The sequence below is a fragment of the Mycetomoellerius zeteki genome, unplaced genomic scaffold (genome assembly GCF_001594055.1).
Source record: "Mycetomoellerius zeteki isolate Tzet28-1 unplaced genomic scaffold, Tzet1.0 scaffold52, whole genome shotgun sequence".
Classification (NCBI taxonomy): domain Eukaryota; kingdom Metazoa; phylum Arthropoda; class Insecta; order Hymenoptera; family Formicidae; genus Mycetomoellerius; species Mycetomoellerius zeteki.
In genome coordinates this window covers 120053-140880 of record NW_017257523.1, presented here as the reverse complement: position 1 = coordinate 140880, position 20828 = coordinate 120053, and the positions used below count along the sequence as shown (strand labels likewise).

Below are 20828 nucleotides of genomic sequence, written 5' to 3'. Positions count from 1 at the left end.
GAGTTTCTTCTCGCGATCATTTGCGCCATCGATCTACTTCATTGTGTATCGCATGCACGTCGTTCGCGAAAAATCGAGACCTCAGAGAGACGCGCGCGCTTCTTCCTGAATTCTTTGTATGTATTTAAGAGCGTCCATGCCGACCAAGGTGAATTCCGTGCTATTTTCCGGCGGACGAGGCTCAAAATCCTTCGGAAAATTCATAACGACATTCTTCTCATCGCGTTCCAGAATAATCGTGAGCGTTAAATTTCGAATGTCCTCCTTATCAATTACTACCTCGCCCTTCTTAATCTTATTCGCGTTCATGTTCTCCTTATCATTCGATGTGTTTCCTGATTTTTTATCTGTCTGAGAACGATCTCGACGAATTTTAATCGAATTTCGAATCGCGTCCGCCGAAATTAAACTCATTGCTTCATTTGGAAGCGCATAGAGCGGTTAGACGAATATCCTGCCCACGTGGAGAGATCACCTGGATATCGGTCCTCTACGATGGCGCCGTTTAAAGCCGTCTTAGCGGGCACTTTAGCAGCTCTAATTAAGTCGTTTTGTCGCGTTGGCGTGCTTGACCAAGCGGAGAAGAGGCCGCATTTGCTGTCGGCGGCATCTCTGTCTTCTCGTCTTCGTCGGCTGGCTTCGCAAGACACTGACTCCCTTGGCTTCGGTCCTTGGCAGTAGCTGTCCTCGATCACATCGAGATCCTGCTCGCCACGGCCAACGGGTCGTACACATTTGACAGCGCGCCTTCTCTTGCAGCCTGGCCTACACGGTGTACAGCCTTGCCACTCGCCAATGATCCACCTGAAATCACGCGCGACGATAAGAGCGAGGCTTTTAATTATAGCTGGCGACAGCGGGGCGATGGTGATTATCGCGTATAGTATCATATCCCTTCGTTAGTTCCTCAAGATAACAATGACAAGTCTGTTCGACGCGTGAACATGATATGAAATGAAGTGAAGATATCAGGATGATATATATAGAATTGTTATTATACTACATTAAGAAAAATGGTCTGGTTGATTTAAATAGTAATTCTGATGGAAAATGGACGAATCAGAATTTTCTGGTTAAATTTATTAGAATTCTAGTTCAGATAATTAGAATTCTGATTGATATAATTATTCCGGTAAAAATAAGAATTTTAGTAAATTTTTACTAGAAATATTGTATTAAGCAGAATTCCGGTTATCTCAACTAGAATTCTAATAAATTTAACCAGAAAATTCTGATTCGTCCATTTTCAACTAGAAATTTTTTCAGTGTATTGTCTACAAAATAAATGAATATGTGATGCAAGTTCTTTGATATGCAAATTGATTTTGACGCTGCTATATATAGAGTTTCGTTAAAAATTATAGACAGTTATTCAGTTTTTCTTATAGGTATGAGATCTAATAAGTTTATGAATATTTTAAATGCAGAAAATTGTAAAAATATAAACTTGCCGCGGTATACAGGGAGCTTGATTGCATGGTCTGACTTTTGCGTCTGGTTTAGTGATGTTTCTGCAAAATTTATCGTCCACTAGTCCGCCGATTTTCTCGATGCAACGAGGTTTCGATATCTGTTCTCCTGGGCCACAACCTGCCGAGCATTTCTCCCAATCGATGTAATCCCATGAGAACTCGTATTTGCGGGGAGTTCGTTGCGTCAATCCTAATGAGTATTTCAACGTAACGTTCTCCTTTGCTAAAACCTATCAAACTACTAACTGTCAAAGAAATTCTGCGAAAGGATAAAATTAAATTTATCTTTAACGTTTACTGGGAGAACAGTTTTTGATATTTATGACTATAATTGCATGGTAATATAATTATGATTAGGAGCTTAATTTTATAATATAATTATCAATTAATGTTATAATTTTAGTAATAATACACGTATACATGTATAATTTTTTTACTAAAAAGAATATATATAGTCGTCCCTCAAAACGGGGATTTTATACTCGTATAATTTTATACTCGTTTTCAGGAATAACCATAAGTATATTCTTTTTAGTATAAGTAAGGTTTTTCAACCAATGTGTCGCGCCACACTGATGTCCCGCAAAGAGTTTCCAAGTGCGCAGTGAAAATATTAGAGAAGGTAAAAAGAAGCGAAAAAATTTAAAAATAAAAAAGCGAATTTAGTGCGAAGTAAAAAATATGTTTAAAAATATGAAAATTACTTAAATTATATTGTGTAGACTCTCATTTTAAGCAAAGCGATATCATCGTTGCAATAAAAAATCACTTTTAAAATAACTGATACTATATTATAGCAATAATAACTATGAAAATATAGATATTCTCATCATATTTTATCATGTAATTATAATCATATATACTAAAAACTTTTCTCTCAGCGTATTTTTTAAAATAACTTAGTAGTTACTTCAGTATAAAGGCGAGAAAATAGACACTACACTACACGAAACATTTTCAGAAATAAAAAATTAAGTTTTAGCCATTTTGTAAAACATCGCAAACTTTATTCGCGTCTCACGTCGGCAAATTATATTTGAAAAAAATAACTCGGTTTTTAAAACTCACTTCCTTTGAAGATAATTATAGCAGCTGATTATAGCAGTACAGCGATTTAAGATGAATATAAAGTGTTCTTAAGAGACTCTTTCTCTTTGTGCATTTCTGCTATAGTACATGTCCAAGTTCGAACACCTCGTTTGTGATACGTTATCGATTTGCCAAGAGTAGCAACTAATTAGCGGAGTACGCTCATTATGTTTACCAATATAGTCAAGTCCTCAGTGACGGGTCCCGGTATATTCAAAGCTTCCTGCCTCGACCTTATCATTCCCAGCCACGCCTTGGAACCTGGCACATTGAACATTCCTAGACGGTTGCTGAAATAATCCGCGTTGTTAATTACGGAGTAAAACTATTATCTTTAGTTGCCTGATATGTTATAAACGTGAAAAGATTAATGAGGTTAAAGAAAAGCTTCGAATTAGAGATGTTATTCGCGATGATCAGACAGTAAATACAACCGGTGTCGGCTTTCTCGAGATTATTACGTAAATATTTTGTGACTTATGTGTTAGAAAAATGAAGAATTTCATTTACCCATCGATCAACACGGTTTTCGTATTTCTGGTGCGCACTACGATTCTGGATTTAGTCGGTTCTGCCTCCTCGACGCGAATATTTCTGGCACCGGCCGGCACGTCTGTTATTTTCTTGAGTTTTCCTTAACGCGAAAATTCGTTCGGAAGATTATTGCGAGAAACTACTACGCGCAATATTATTCGTCGAGATTCCAATTTTGGCGCAACATCGCGTTGTTGAGCAATGCGAAAAGAATTATTGGGCTGTCGCGAATCGTGCTCTCTCTCTCTCTCTCTCTCTCTCTCCCCTTCTTTGACACATACACACATATACATATTCTCAATGCGCTTCTCAGGATTCCTCTTGGAGAGCAAGACTGAACGCGCGTCTTATATTTCTGCTCCAGCGGAATTTTAATTCACAGAAGTTCTCGTTCGCGTACTTTCTATTCACTGTGCCGTTGACGACACCGTGAAGTTCATCGGCATTTTTGTCAAGTTGTGAAATTCGCTCGACGTGGAATAGTAAACGAGAACGCCAAGAAAATTATTATGAGGAATTCAAAAGAAGGATCGACGGAGAAAGAGACTGAATTTCTGTTGAAGGCGTTGATACAAAATTCAACTATCATCTTTGAAATATTGTAAGCGTATCTTTTAATAATGCAGAAGTCCACTTCAATATTCGGCTTTTACCTCGCATAAGTAGAGTGGTATTATTTAAAACACTAGGCAAAATGAAATCTTTGTATCTGCATTTTTATATTTGAATTTGTAACTAAGTATTTGTAATTAAGTATTTTTTTCTTTCTTACGTTGGGCCGTAAAGGATACTATTCCTTGCTTCAAGGTGCATGAGGTACTATCGCCTCGACAGACACCACAAACGTCTTCGACGGCAGTGGATTCCATATTTAGGTCACAAGGTATTTCTCTACACAAACCCCCGACGCAAATGTCCCGAATGCCTCTATAACACGTGGTACCATCCACCACTTTCGGTCTCAGCGATGCCACAAGATTAGTTTCGCTTATGCAGTAAAGCGCACATGGGTTTTCGGATGCCTTCAAGTCTAGGAAAGATAAGTCACGAAGTCGACGCGAGGCTGAAGATCACTTATCGCTCTTATTACCTTCAGGCAGATTATACGCCATCCAACGATGAATCTTTCCGTCTTCCGGAAATACCCAGTCGTTGAATTCGGCGCACTGCACGTCGCGAAATGAGGGTGCGCCAATTTCACAGGGCTGTAAAGAAACTCAATGTTAATTTCGCGTATGATAATTTTCCGCCTTAAGCAGCTTTACGTCAACGCAGCGCGCTTAACACTTTGTTTCCTTACTTTAAAAGTAACACAACTCATAAAATTGAGTTTTACAGGAAAGAGGAAAAACTATTTTTTAACTTAACAGAAAAAATTATTGATTATTTAAATAATATTGGCAAAAAGAACTCTTAGAAATATGATCATTTTTGTCATTTTCGTTTCACAATCCTTAAAAAGATTACCTTTCTTGAGTTGTGACGACTTTAATATCCTACAAAATTATAACAAATTCGGAATAAATTATCAAAAGATATGACTCGAAATATCAGAACAGTTTATATTTACTTTGATCAGCTAAAATGATTATTTTGAAATAAAATGATTTCTTTTTCAAACTTTGATCGTATATTAAAATTATCTTAATTCTAAATGATTCTGTAGAAAATTCTTCTTTTTATTTACAAAAACGATGCAACTCAAAATGTGTCACTCTTGTAGAAGATATTATAATCTCTTTGAAAACTTTACGAAAGTACTTAGTGCTTTGATGGATGGACTGTGAAATTAAGTTAGTTTACTTTTGGTGATTGATAGAATAATCTTTGTCTAACTCATTCATGGTAATAACTTGAAAATCACATTTTGTGAGTTGTGTCACTTTTGAAGTAAGAAAACGATTTTTCATTTTAGACTGACTGAATTTCATTGTTGTTAGCTTAAACCTCGTGGAATTTTTTTCTCCATAATTTAACGATTATTACATACTTTCGTGCGTCGCGGAAAATTCTTTATATCAAGAAAGCGTTTCTCCAATTTCTGTAACAATCTCGTGGAAGATGCAATCGTCGTATAAATCGAATGTTCACTCAAGACCGCGTAAGTTCGCGCTGCGCTTACTGGAAATCGTTTACGAGCACTCTTGAAACTAACATCCGTGGCGCAGATTTTATGGCGCTTTCTGTCACCGACGCAATAATAGCCGCCTTTGGACGGAGATGGCTGGTTACATTTTCTCACGGCGTACGCCACGCCGGAGCCGCATGTCCGTGAACACCTGCTCCAGGACGACCAGGCACTCCAACCACCGTTAGTGATTCCGGGTCGTTCTCCCACCATTAGGCACTTCATTTGGTAACACCACTGTAACATTCGTTAACCTCGACATCGCGGCACCTGGCCTGACTTATGTCACAGAAAACGAGAAGGCACGAAGGATGGTCCCGGAAAGGTACATTATGAACGAAACTGAATGATGCACTACGTCCTTTAGAGAAGCGCGACGTGGAAATTTATTATGACCTGAAGGAAGATATTCTTGCGCTTCGAGAGATCTTCATCTTGTTCCATTAGAATCACTAACGCTATTCCCCAACGCGAATAATTATCGAGTCCGTTTACGATTTCTGCAATTTTAAGTATACTTAAAGCGGCTTAAATGTCTGCCAGATGGAATAATATTTCCTCCTGTCGTTTTGTTGCAACGTAATCATTTTGCACTTTAAAAACGGACCATAACGTATGTATTTACTTTTTATTTAATGTAACGCATACATTGCTCTTTATTTAAAGTTACTCGCTGTGCGAATATTAATTATTTGTAATGATGCGTACTACTCTGCGCGTAGTTACAAAAATAATATTAATCCATGGATGTATCTCACGTTTAATATGCATACATATATTCAAATAAATATATGGAAATTCATGCACTTTGTGTCTCCAATTTCGAGGCTCATTATTTTATAAAAATTCTCGGAAATATTTCGTCATTTCGTTGGAAGGAGGAACGATTACTTGAATTAACATTAGCTACTATATCTCGCTTTTCCATTTAAAACGCCCGCATTAAAGTATACGCGAGCTCGCGACTTCGCGATAACACGCAAACGCATCAAACCTGCCCTCAGCCGGCGATGAGATAATTGCTCTTCGTTTTACAAACTACAATTGCGCATCTATTTGTCTATTTCATTCCACCGATGATTGCATCGGTTGTTGTGAAGTGGCATGACAAACAAACTGAATTTTTACGCACGTAGGTAGATCAATCTATTTTCGCAGTCGATGTTATCGTTCCGATTTCAATTTTTTAAACTTCGCAATTCTCTGTACATCGTCCAATTTTATTCACTAAATTTCATCTGTAGGAAATTTGTTTTTCTTTTTACATTGAGTTATTTAAACGAAATATCAACCATTCGCCTTTTTTTCTATCAATATTCAAATAAATCGTACACACTTTAAAAAGATACATATCTATGTCTTGGCTGGTTTTATTCACGTCTCTCGGAAATGTTTTATTATTTATAATTGAAGTTTTATTTTCATTGATATTCACATATTCGCAAGATCTGCGAAAATAAAAGTCATCGTCCGTTTTTGATGCTGGTCTGATTTATCGTGCGCGGATATCGACCATCTGACTTTATGTAGAACTCCCTCGAGTAATTAGAGATTACTCGCCGACCAGATTCACGAGCTTCAAGCACGGTAGTATCCGACATGGTAGTCGGTCAGCCGGTCGGCGCTAATGACTCTCGTCTACGCGCTTCGACGCTTCAGTACACCCGGTTATTAACATTATCATCCAAATCTGATATCTCGCTGATGTGTGATATTTGGACACCGCTTGTCTCCCGGCTTACGGATCTTACACGCACCTACATTCTATCACGTTTTGCCGAATCCCTTTTGTAACATCACGTAGTCGCGCATGCTTGACCAACCGCAAAAAACATTTCAACCAACTTGCCTTGTTTCGATTTCCGAAATATCCGTGACTTGACTTAAAACAAGTTTTATCTGGCAAGATACGAATTTTTATACAGAATATATGTGTGCTCGATTATTTGTATATAATTCCTTTTATATATCGAATTCATTTATCAAATTTAAAGACGACTTTTACATTTTTCGAGAATTATGAGTGCTCCTCGGATAAATTCAAATAAATTCTTTAATACCGAAATAAATTTTACATCGACTTTCCATGCACTGCTTCCATGTCATTTGCATCCGATCTTTACATTTTCTTCAACTATGAGCTTCTTAAACACATTCAAGTAAATCCTTTTAGTCCCGAAACAAATTTTCACGTACACTACTTTGTAAGTTTTCAAACTTATTATTAAGTTTCAGATAAATAATCTTTTAACTTTTAAAGTGTATTAGTTTTCTATAAGAAGCTATGCTTATTAAACAGAAGGGAAGCAAAAAATGGCTATATAAAAGTTACAATTTTTTATAAACTCTCAAATGTATTATTATGAAAGAATTTACAGTACAATGGTAGCTTACTTTGTGAGAATGCATCTGTGAATACCCGCTTGCAATCTTTAACATTGCTGCGCTTTAATTGCTGCCTTAAGGGCCTATGAAATTTAACTGAAGCCTGAAACTGGTTTTAATTCTGAAAGGGCACGTGACTTACGGTTAATGGCAGATTGAGATAGCTTTTTTAGTTTTCTACTATATACTTTCGTATCTCTTTCATGAGATACTTAAATTGTTCCGACATAATGGCCTCTCGGTGAAAGGTCCTCGAGAACCTTGATTAATTGATTAATGTGTAATTTTTCTTCAAATCGGTATTTTAATATACGCTTTAATTCAAGGCTCTCGAATGCGAATATTTATTCATTACTTATACTCACGAACAAATATCTTGAATAATGTATTGAATAATGTATTGAAATAAGTTAAAGTGAAGATGCACAACTAAGACCTGTATAATTAATTATCATAAATCCTTAATGGATCGATATAATATTTGAAACAAAGGAAACATTGAAAGTCGAATATCTTTTTCTAAAAAGAAATTGTCAAGACGTGAAAAAATTATTAAAATAAAAAAATAAATTATATACTGTAGAGAATTAAATTAATGAACAGTTCAATTAAATTACTTAGGAAATAATAAGTTTAAAATTTTTTCAAAGTAATTTTTATCATAATTTATTTTTAAATAATAGCTCCGGAATCAAAGAATATAGTTACTTTTATTGTTCTTCAGTTCTTGTAATCTGCGGATCTTAGATCATCTTTCATGCCTTATTTTATACTCTTTATTCGTAAACCGGTATTTACCTTCTTTTCGCCACATGGGGTGCCTTCGGCGGGTGGTTTCCTGCCAGTCACGCAACCTCTTCCGGGGATGGCGCACCTAAGAGTTTCACAAGTCTGAAAACGGTGAGATCGTCTCGGTTTAGTAATTTTTAAAAATTAAAGACATAAATAATAATAACTGAGTTTTAGTTTTTACTATTTTATTTTATTTATAAAAAACGTATGTATAAGGCTGGTTCTTATTTTTATGTCTCTTATTATTTTTAAATGATATTGTATGTTACTTTTTCAAATTTTTTCATTTTTTTCTCAAATAGCTCATAAAACGTGTATGTAGATATATGTATATGTAAATATATATGAGTGTTTATTCTACATTGAGCTCAAGTTTGCTAAGTCTAAATGACTGTGAGAATCAGTCCATCTCTGCGGGAATCTCATTTTAGTTAGATGCGTGTCGATCGCGATATCGTGCCGAGATATCGCGAGTTCTCCGGTCTCTTATCTGACGCCATGCACAGTTGGAGAACGCATTTTCCTAAACGGATAAGGTAGGCCGCAAAGGCATCGGTTTGTAGAGGTGAACGGCAGATGGTGCCCGTTTACGGGCGATGTGGATCCACAAGCCGATACGTTAACACGTGCATTATCGGAATCGCTTTAATAAATTGACTGGTTGTCGTTTAATATATTTTCATTGTAAAGTGACTGCGCTGTGCACGTCTAAGTTGACATAGTTCGCTGCATCGAATGAAATGTACACATAAATTTAATTTTTCTTATTAATTTTGCCTTATTCACGAATTTATTATTTTAACTCGAGAATAGTCACCATTTTTTTTATGTAAACGATCATCTGAAATGTTTTACACTTCATTTGAAATCATTATTATTTTACAACATGTTGTATATTACCGATTATTATCTGACTTATTAGTATTTGAGAACATTATGAGTATGAATTTAATCACATTTTTCTGAAAAAATAAATGGGATCCAAATATTAAGCAGAATAAGCATATTAAGTAGCTTATTATGATAATATTTCTAAAATATAAAGATTTCATATATTGCTTTTTAATATAATGCTTCTTTATTTTCGATGGAATTTATTTAATATAATGCTTTTTTATTTTCGATGGAATTGCATATTTAAAAGTTCGTAAAGAATAGTTATTAAAAAAAGAAAGAAAATATATTAAATAGTATCTATACAAAACAATATTTTCTAACAATTCACTTTTTTTGCTGCTAGGCTATAAAAATACCTATATATAAACACTCCAGGCTACTATTCTCGGGTTAACCGATGATAAAAATAGTGACTGTGCTAATTTAAGTTTAGCATTGCCTGAACAAATAAACAAATCAAAATATAAAAACATGAAAAACAAAACATATTTCTTTTGTACTATTTTGTTATTTCTTTTTATTTCGAAAAATCATTCTCCAAATACCCTGTACTAGTGTAACATTCTAAAGTATTAATTTTATTAAATATCTTGAAGATCCTATTTTTTAAATTTGTTGTGATATATTGATTAAGTAATCCAATTTTATCTCTCCAGTTTCAATTTCTAAAAAACAACAATAGCTCAGCTACTCACAGCACACAACCCTTTAGATTTGCGAATGAAACAAAAATCTCGATAGATATTTCGCGTATATCACGCTTCAGTTTGTAACATCGTTTGGTCGAAACTTATATACATTTCGTTTCATTATAATAAAGATTGATTAAGATTTTAGAAACAATGTTTGAATTTTTTTGCTTTTCTTCGAAATCGTGCTCTCGTCAACCATGAGTTCTTTTTGTTCCAAATTTTTGGTTCTCTTATCACGAAGACAGTGATGAATTTACGATCCGCGGTCCTGCGTCTTTTTCTATTCAATCCCTTGAAATATATTGCGTTTGATTTTTCAGCGTTTTTTCAACGTTCTATATTCTATTATTGCTTTGTATGAAGAAATAGTTGTTTCTTCAAAGAAGAAATTACGCTATTATTTTTGAAGTTTAAATTAAAAATTGACGTACAAAGGAAGAGTGACATTATACTTGTTAACCGAATGTTTATTAAGCTGGCACAGTCTCTGCAGCATCGAATAAAAGAAATTATAAAACAAACGCGTTTTAATGCTAATTTTTTTGTTACTAATTTGTTACCTTATTCGCAATTTTATTGCTTTAGTCGATTTGATAAACATAGTGATTGTTAACTTTAATTCTGGAAAGTTACTGTTGATAAATTTTTAACCATACACTTTTTAACTGTAATACAGTTTCTGTTATTAAAATTTTGATCGCTTGAAATAACAGTTAAGAATGTTTAAAATTAGAGTTCATTTTTTTTGCATTAAAATAGTGTTAGTTCAGCTATTCTAACACTTTGCACTTATAAGGTAGACATAAGGAAATGTAAAAAAGTTCTTAATTATGTGGATATTTTCACCCAGAAAAGTGTTAAAATATAAGAAAAGTAGCATTTCACATGTTATCCAATTATTCGGAATAGATTTCGATTGGAATTGTAGAATATTATATTCTCTAGACTCTATTATGTTTTCTAGGGAAAATTCCGATTGGAGTCTATTCCGATAATTCTATAATACGTTACCCAGAGTTAAATTAGCATAGTCACGATGTCTATTAAATCGCTGTAAAATCGTGAATACACTCCGAGAAACCCATTTAGTTGAATCAATTAATTTCTTGGTTGGATATGGGCAAATAAATCCTTGGTTGATGCAATAAAATAATTTAGTTGATGCAAAGAATTTGGTTATTGTAACGTTTTATTATATTGTTTCTGATAAACATTGATGTTTGATAAAGTTATTTACAATAACTAAATGCTTTGCGTCAACTAAATTATTTTATTGCATCGACCAAGGATTTGTTTGTCCATATTCAAACAAGAAATTAATTGATTCAACTAAATAAGTTTTTCAGTGTAAGGCGGCAAGAAAACTAAATTTATGTGTATGTTTTATTCAATTGTGCTGCAATGATTGCGTTAACTTAATAAAGCCATGCGACGTTATTTTTTCTCAACGTTGCATGTGCATTTGTAATCTATGCGTAACTTACGACTCCCATGTCACATTGCCGAGCGTCTGATCGATATCGTAAACGGCATTGATCGTCACCGTTATACATCACGCCCGGCAACATTTCCGCTGCGGGAAAGTGATGATCCTGCGGCTCGTCCTTTAAGCAGAACGCAAGACCCTGCCTGAAATCAATCACTACTCTATATTACACATTTTTGAAATTTTGAATGGACATCACAAATTAAATATCGCAATGTGTAAAGCATATACTATTACTCATCTATTCATGTGATACAAGAGAGATACAAGAGCCTTCTTTATTATACGACTTCAATTTTGATACAAGAGTATTTTTAAGGAACTGTACTTTTATAAAATTCTTTTTGTTATTTTCTTCGCGTAGTTTGTTTAGAATTTTAATAAAATTTAATTTGACATAATCTTATGAGTTTTATATTTTCGATAATAGAGTTTTAATTATTTAGAGTTTTTGATATCCTAAACAGAATTTTTCCGATAAAAATGTGAAAAAAAGACCAGAATATATCGTTGGAACTTCATATCTGTTACATGAATATTTATAGTAATTTATAGCGATCGTTTACCATCATGTTTTATATCGCGGATTACCGTTGAGTTCCACGAGACAACCAACGGCATGGTTCTTAATTTAATTTAAAATTTACGGTCGTAGATCAGGCTCTTTGTGTCTCTTCGCTTCTAGAGAACTCACGGAGTAGATGAGGAAAGCAGTTTTGTTACGGGCGGACTTTAATAAAGCCACACCGGCGAAAAAGCAACAAGCATTAAGCTCACTCGATGTACGAGCGCAGGTAGCGTCGGGAACATTCGGACCATTTTTTCGTGATGTACATGTCGCCGGGGTGCATAACGGTGGTCTCCGCGTATCCGTTTCCGTGATAAACTATACCGGGACAGCCGTTCTCCCGCTGCACGTCGTGGGACATACCCAGGCTGGTAATGAGAAAAAGAAAATCGGCTTTCGGAGCGGAATATTTATTGGGGCACGCGCACGTCGCGTTGCCCGGACTTGCTCTTAAAAAGGTATCTCGAGGTACACGACGACGAGAAGTCGCTTCATACATTAAACAACGCTCTCGACCGTGACTTATTTACGACGACGCCACGGCATACTATTATTTCCACTCTTGGGCAAAGAAATGGTCTTTAGAAATTTATTTCGCATTTTTTCCGCGTTGGCGAAGCATGAAGGAGTCAGTCGATAGTGCAAGCAACCGTGGGGAAACGGCTATTGAAACGAGAGAAATATCCGTTCTAAAATGTTTCCTCAGTTCAAATAATAGTATATAAAATATTGCAGTTAATATTACATTAATAAGATATTAAGTTCGTTGTTTAACGTGATCAGTTTGTACGAGATTAATGTATGTCCTAGAATTGCCTGATTTTATTCCGTTTTTGTGGCGCAGTGTAATCATTTGAAAATTTTTCTGTATTTAGTTATGTCGGAACGGATAAAATTAATTACGGGCTTACGTGTGGCCTATCTGATGAGCTATATGATAACCGGTTGGTAGACCAGCGTCTCTCACAATAGCTGCACCTCTCAAAGGATCGCATATACCAGCGATCGTGGATGTACCAGTGAAGCCACAGAGCTTTCTCGAGACACAGATATCTAATCTGATAAGTTATCGTCAAAAGGGCGAGTGCCCGTAATCTTGGGATTAAATTGAATTTCCGACAGAATTGTTTGCGCCGCGTACTTGCTAATGAGAATTGCGCAATCGTGATGATTTGGGTGGGAATCGTCGCCGGGATTCATGGTGTACTGCCATTCTTGGAAATGCTTCAACGTTGCATCCGCGTTTCGATTTATTGACAAATTCATCTGCGTTGTGTTCGGCACAATATTAGATTGGCACAAATTCAAATGGCGTAAAAAACTATATCGTCTAAATTATAAATTGTAATCCGAACGTTTCGCAAAAAAGGACATATGTTTATTATTGAACGCGTAGAAGAGACTCATCGCTTCGATAAAACAATAAAGTTCTACTTTAGAAGATATTTTTATCCCGTATACTCTTTACTTCATTTTCCTCCACTTCCAATCTTATAATTCTCACTATGGTCAACTGCATGTGTACGCCTAGACTGACATCGTGAAACAACTCTGCAGCCTGAGAAAAGAACCCATTTCTATCGATGTAGATTAACTTTAATCTTGGTTCAAGTTACTTTTCATCATTTTCTAAGAATTTGTTAAGAATTAAGAAAAATGAAGAGTAAGTTGTGAATTAAAATTAAAGTTAATCTATATTAGTGGCATTAAGATTTCATAAAATTTCTGACATTAAGATTTATGTAAGCAGATTCGTAGAATTTTTGGAAGACTTTCAACTTGCCATGTTGAAGAGCGTTAGTATATAATTTTCAATATCGAACTCTCTCTCTTTATGATAGTCCAACAAAGATTTGTCCAACACCACCAGCAATTCTAGCGTGTACGACTTATTGTCGATTGATCTTGCAGGCATTCTTTTCTGCGGGTTTAAAGCACGCTTGGAAATGATCTTAGACGTTTCTCCAATGACGCTGCAAAGATTCTGCATGGCATCGGCTTGATACTCATCTGAGTTCCTTTTATACACGATATGCGGATGCTCCATTTCTTTAGTAACGTCATGCCCAGCTAGTGGTTCGATCATGTACCACGTGTGCTTCATTTTAATGTATCCAACCTGAAAATTAAAATAATAAAAAAATGTATCTAATTATATACCCTATTGAAAGAAATTAATAAATTTTACAAAGTTCTGTGTTTAACTTTAATCACTTTCATTCTGCACTTAAGTATATTTAAACAATCTAATGCAATGCTAAAAATACTGGAACAAATAATCGATTAAAGAGTGTTATGTAGCACTATGTAGCACTATGTAGCAGTATATTTATACACAATCAAGAGAGTGAAGAACCATTCAATACTAACAAGTCCGTAACAAGTGGATAGTGCACTGACTTCCGATTGGTTTCGCACACGAGCTCGATAGTGGCATTGCATGTCTCGCAATCGCTTCAGTTGTATATTGTTAAAAAAATCTTGCGATCCGCGACGTTTCTCAATTACTGCGCCTGGTCCAAGAAGTCGACGATTTGGATAGAGCTCGATGTGGTGTTCTTCGTGATCAATTCGCAGGCGATAATGAACGGCATCGTCGCCTGTCGTCCGATTTCGATATAAGGAGGAACGTTCGAAGTGATGAGGTATTTGATGAGATATAAAACTTCCATCCGATCTAACCTTTCGTGGTATTACTATTTCGTGTTCGTTCGGTAAATCAACAGCGCGCGTATAACGTCCTTAAGAAAAAAGTAATTGTTGTAAATTGTAGACGATATTTTTTAAATACACGAAGTATGTAATTTTTTTTATATAATCATTTTTATATAATTTTATACTTAATGTATAATTTACTTAATATATTATTTTCAATTATTTTTAGCGATATAATAATTAACAATTGAAATTTTCGTTTGTAGCAAACCAATTCTGAAAATTGAAATGCAATAGTAATTACATAATTACTGTTGTATAGGTATCATTAAACTAATGAAAAGTAAACTTAACGTTCGTATTGCCACTGCCATAATATTTAATATTTGCTTTTAATATAATTTTATTGGGTTTTGTGTACATATATATTTCTCTCTATTATTAGCAAATTTATCGCAACAATACGTTATTTGAATGTTATGCTTGAAATTTGGAATGTACGTTTCACTCATCAATGCATTATACGCGTTTTACTTTATTATGACGTTACACGCATTTCCATTTCCACGAGGCGTGGAAATTTAATAAACCAGAGGAACATTTCTAAATAATAATTATATATGTCCGAATACATATTACCGATAATACTTCGTCATTGACTACATTCTCTATTATTTAACCTTCAACGTGTATAATGGCATTAATGCCGTTGCATTATGGAATCACCTATTCAAATTTTGACTTTCTGTACGGGCTTCGATTAATACATCAACACTAATCGTGAGTAACGATTGATAGCTGTACAATGCCTACATAATAGATCTGTAAATCAAATCGACAAATTGCGACAAAAGCACAAAGAGTCGATTTTACTTTTCAAGTTCAAAAACATTTTACAAAGAAGGTCGATCTATCTATGAAGCTACATAGTCGAAGCCGACAAGAGAAACCGAATGGAACGGATGGACTCCGATATTGAGAGATGCGAATATTTTCACCAACGGGAATATTTCCGTTTCCCTCTTTCCATCATCATCGCTTTGTTGCGAAAATACAAGGAGAAGCTTTCTCGTGTAGGTGAAAATGTTACAGAAGGTAGAATCTTTCGATATCAGGTATCAATTTCATAGTATACGCCACCGAGAGAACATGATAAGACAGAAAAGACATAGAAAGAGAGGGAAAAATAAAGAGAGAGGTAGAGCAGAAGGGAGAAAGAAAGGAATGAAGCCACGGTAAGCACGTACAATGGATCATCATTTCGTGGTATAAGCGCAGCAGTTTTCCCGCTTGGCAGTGCTATATCATAGAAAAATGTCACTCGCACACCACACAGCATTTCCTCTTAAAAAAAAATTGCCCCATTTCAGGCTATTGAACATTTAATTAATAACCGCTCAATTAATTTGTGATGAAATGTGTTTGAAAGCGATTTTAAATTATTTTTAAATCGAGTTATGAGAATATTTAATATAATAAATTTACGATAAAATTAAATTAATAATAAAAAAAAATGTTTTCTCTCTTTTCTCTGATTTGAAGATTTTGCGACAGAAGAGTTATTATTTTACAAGTAAAATAAGTTAAAAAATGCCATGTCATCATGAGATATTGGAAGAATCCTCTTAAATCGAGCTCATATAAAAAGAAAACGTATTTTTATTTTCGGTATCCGCGGCTACGACTGCAATGCAGACAAGGAGGGTTGGCATAGAGATGTGAGATACAATGGGTCATCTTCTCGTACTGCACGACCTACTACTCTTCTCTCTGCTGCTCGCGAAACCGCGAAAAATAGCTCTCGCGTGCACGCTGTGCTCGACAAGAGGAAAGCTCTGCTCTGATAGATGGCAATGACTTTCTCGAAATAGGACAGGCTGATAGGGTGTGGAAAAGCTCTGAAAGGGATCGACGTGAAAATTTTTTTTCTGTAGAAAGTTATGGAACCGGCCAACTATATATGTATCTCAATTTATATAACACTATACAAACAAGTCCCTCATAGTTTATGTTGTATCCGCGTGTGTTATTTATTTTATGTTTTATATTTTATTCATTTACGCATTTTTTATATCCAATCGATACATGTATATATATATTTTTCTCTATAATTTATTTTTACATTTCTTCCCATGGAAGAAAAATAAATATTTCTCGTATATAAATATTGCTGTTTTAAAAATGAAAAAAGGGATTAAAATTTTAATCAAATGAAGCGATTGATCAATTGCAATATTTTTTTTAGAGCTGGACACTGAAATTTTAATTCATATTGTCAAAGCCGAATGGATTTAATTAAGATTTTGTAAATTAAAAATAATATTACAATTAGAGAGAAAAGTGTAGAAAAAATTGAGACTATATAGAGAATGAGTATACCTTGATAGCCGGTATGAGCTTGTTGGCTATGAAACGTTATTAGTACGAACAAGCAAATGAATGGATTAGGTGACAAACGTTTCATCATAGTGTCGTATGATTTTATTGTAACGTGCATTCCTCTCCAGCAAACATTGGTCCGGGAATGTCAATTTAGTTGATAAAATTAAGGTATCTAACTTGTTTGACGTAGGGTGCGTTATACATACACGCTGTGAAGCGACATATCGATCTCAAAACAAAAGGGTCGACGACCACGTATTGCCTGTCAAACCAATCTATTTTCTCGTATATTTTTTTATGCAGTCTGAATGTTGTCGTATTTACACTTTCTGTAAAATTCTTCGCTATCTCAACGGGTTATAACGTCAATATCGCCGTTTGGAAATTCTAGTTTTAGTCTCACTTTGAAATAGGATATATTCCTATTTATTTATAAATCAACCTTTACATATTATCTTATTTTTTACATAAAGTATTTAAGATTATACTTACGAAACGCGGTATGATTATTTTATATTAGTTCGACAATTATTTTATTATTGGAACTAAAATATAAATTTGACAATAAATTGTTCAACGAAATATTTAGATATTAAAAAAGATGTAAGTTATATGTCATCGATAAAATTCTCTTATTGTTAGTCAGGATGATGCAGAAATAGCTTTCTATCGACATTTAATTTAATTTCGCGTGCACATGTGCATTCGTAAAAAGGATGAGTGAAGAAGTCCCCTTAATCGTCTGTAGAGTAAGGGCCACTCTCGGCCGTAGCGGTAACGGGTCGTTCAATACAATCTCCTTATCGTAAAGTTCAGATTAAAACGGGCAAAAAATACAGCTACGCTTGACCTGAAAACTTGGCCTTGCCGCGTAATTTCCGGGACGCGAAGTTTTTCTGTCCGAGTCGCGAGCGCGATCTTGGAAAGAGACGCGATTACTCGGAGAAAAGTGCGATTAATTGAGCGAGCAGAAGCTCTCTCGATGGAAGGATTGCAGTTTGCTGGCTGTTTTGCGCTCTTACAAAAAGAGTATTCGTTAAAGCACCGCACGATTAACCTCGACTGTATCCATGTTCATTTGATTTTTATAGATGATTTTACTTATTACATATTAACTCCTCTACTAATAGGTATTAATAATTAATAAGTATTAAATTAATAAGACGAATTAATGACTAAATACTTCACTTTCTTATTAGGAAAGGAAAAAATTAATGACTTAAGCGATAATATTACATGTTGATGCCTTACAAATAAAAAAGAGTACATACACATATGAATTCATAGAAGCATGCTTGTTTATGGCGAACGTGCCATTGTTACGTTTTGTATCGGATAAAGCTATTTTTTTACATGAGACGTGAGCATCGTTACTAGCAAGAATTTTTTAATTTTCATTTTTTCAATTGTTTGATCATTTTCCTATTCAATTATTTTTCTAAAAATGTAATATTTTGAAGTATTTTTGTATGTGTCTGTATATGTATATGTTAGCACTTTATGTTTTTATATACATATATATATATATATATACACACATATAATGTAATTTTATTATTTTATATTTAATATTACAAACTCATGATAGTAAAGATAATAAACTAGAATGTTAAAAAATAACAATTTTTTTTATATTTCTTATACAATCAGAGTATTTAAGAGAGTGTTTCCTTAAAATAAAAGATAAATCTAATTTGAAATAAATCTAGCAGTACAATTCCAGATCGTACGCAGCGATTTTAAATAGATAATATTTTTAAAACAGCATTTTTAAAAATATGAATGATATACCACGTGCGACTATTTTGAAACTCGCTCGGTGTCGGTTTCATTATTTTTATTTATATTCGTAGATACGGAAATACGAGCTTGCGGACACTGAGCACAAAGCGTGTGAGCGCGAGATCCTTTTCGATTTTGCGAAATACAGTCGAAGGAAGTAATGATGAGCCGAGTAAAGATGAAAGAAGAGACTGTGTGAGAAAGGTTTGGTATTTTGTGCGGAGATTCTTCTCGTTTCACACAGACACATAATGATCTTTTCGTCAGAGGAACAACTACGAGTCGTTACGGACGACGTAACCATGCGGCGCCTCGTTACCTGCGATCACATCGGGTATACAATTGATCGTTATTTTACAACGTGTTCGCTCGTGTGCCTATATGTATACATCCTTCAATGAAGAAGGTACGGTTTCAAGCACGAGGCTGAAAGGACGTCGATTTTCCGGATCTACTGGCAAGAAAACGTAGTCGGTGAAACACGCGATGCACGTCTGCCGTTTTGTCCCGAGCTTTTTAGCCATCCTGTGCTGACGATGCTTTAACGACCCGGTTCTTCAAGAACGATTCTTTGCGAATAAGGTGTGTTCTCGATTAGGATGCGGTCACTTTTTTCTATACGCGACACACGGAGATATCTGAGTATATCGCGAGATTCGAGTTTTCATAGCATTTTTCACAATAAGTTATCGCTGTGAGAAACAGAAGTACATCGCTCGTGCTCGAGATTTATGAGACTGTGCGATGTCTATTATGTTTTATTTTATTTTGTTCGTGGAAAACTGCAGTTTCTATAAGAATGGCTCTTCAGTTGCTTTACCTTCTGGCATAAGAGTATCTTTTATTCTACAGGATAACCGCGCGTAACTGCGACAATCGTTTTCCGGATATTTCCTCTGCGATAGATACGATTGTATTAGCAAAATTTTATAAGATTTATTTTATGTGCAATAACATGAAATATTTTTTCCACATCATTTTATATAATTATAAATATAGTTGTATTAAACAAAATTTTACAAGAGTTATTTTATTTGCAATAAAACATAAAATATTTTTTTCTACATCAATTTATATAATTATAGCATGTTTCTCGTTATTCATTTATAGTTAATCAGAGATGCTGTATTTTAAGTTGAAATGTTGAAAGCACAGTAATATAACATCATGTAATTTTCATTGTTATTATTTATTTTCAAAAGCTGCAGAAAATCGTAATGTTCGATTCCGTAAGAAATTGTTCCATAAAACTCTGTTCCATAAAATTTCCACAGTAATACGTTCCTCCCATATTAATTTTTTTGCTTTGCAAAATGTTTAACAAGCATAAATTTACGAACATGGCGCGAAGGAAAAGATTTGATTGCGCGCTCGAGTCATTCATGCAGCATCTTTTTTACTACTTCGTCATCGAAAAGTGTACGTCCTCTTTCGTGGTCGTATTGAGAAAAAGGAGAGATATAACTCGCTCGAGATACGAATTGCCAGCAATTCGTACCAAGTGTGCGAAGGTACTCTTCTGCTCCGCATACAACTGTCCACGTCTCGTAAAAACTTTTCATCAGCTAAAATTTGAGCGCCCTTAACCGTTGAAACTCGAGCGCTTTTGATCTCTCGGCTGTCATAGATTTTTATACGTTGATCCTTTTAAAGGAGTTTAGAGATAGACGAAAATATTAAAAGTATAAAAATATAAAAATCCTTCTGGAGTCACGTTGCTATTTTAACATTAAATTCTATATTATATTAAAAAATAAATTTATGGTATTGTAAATTGATATAGATAATAAATATGATCCACTGTTAACAAAAATAAATATTAATTTTATGTGATTTTAATTGTACCAACAGACAAAAGTAAAATTAATCTTTTTTCGCAGCCCTTGAATAATAATCACGTTTTTCGTTACAGATATTAAATTTTCCGGTGTATATTTGCATGTATTATAATAAAAAAATAATAAGG

The 20828-nt window shown here is 34.5% G+C and overlaps 1 protein-coding gene across 1 annotated transcript; it reads right to left on the bottom strand.

Moving 5' to 3' along the window:
* Positions 1–3: 3 nt before the first annotated feature.
* On the bottom strand, positions 4–17255 carry LOC108727743 (A disintegrin and metalloproteinase with thrombospondin motifs 7-like). The gene is given in 17 exon segments (XM_018455969.1): positions 4–434; positions 437–804; positions 1452–1702; positions 2737–2851; positions 3072–3195; positions 3868–4125; positions 4186–4300; positions 5251–5460; positions 8407–8499; positions 11474–11618; positions 12253–12411; positions 12955–13101; positions 13185–13309; positions 13512–13601; positions 13860–14162; positions 14414–14784; positions 17078–17255. Coding segments are annotated over 17 exon segments (3345 nt in total). The 5' UTR covers positions 17196–17255; the 3' UTR covers positions 4–81.
* Positions 17256–20828: the final 3573 nt, after the last annotated feature.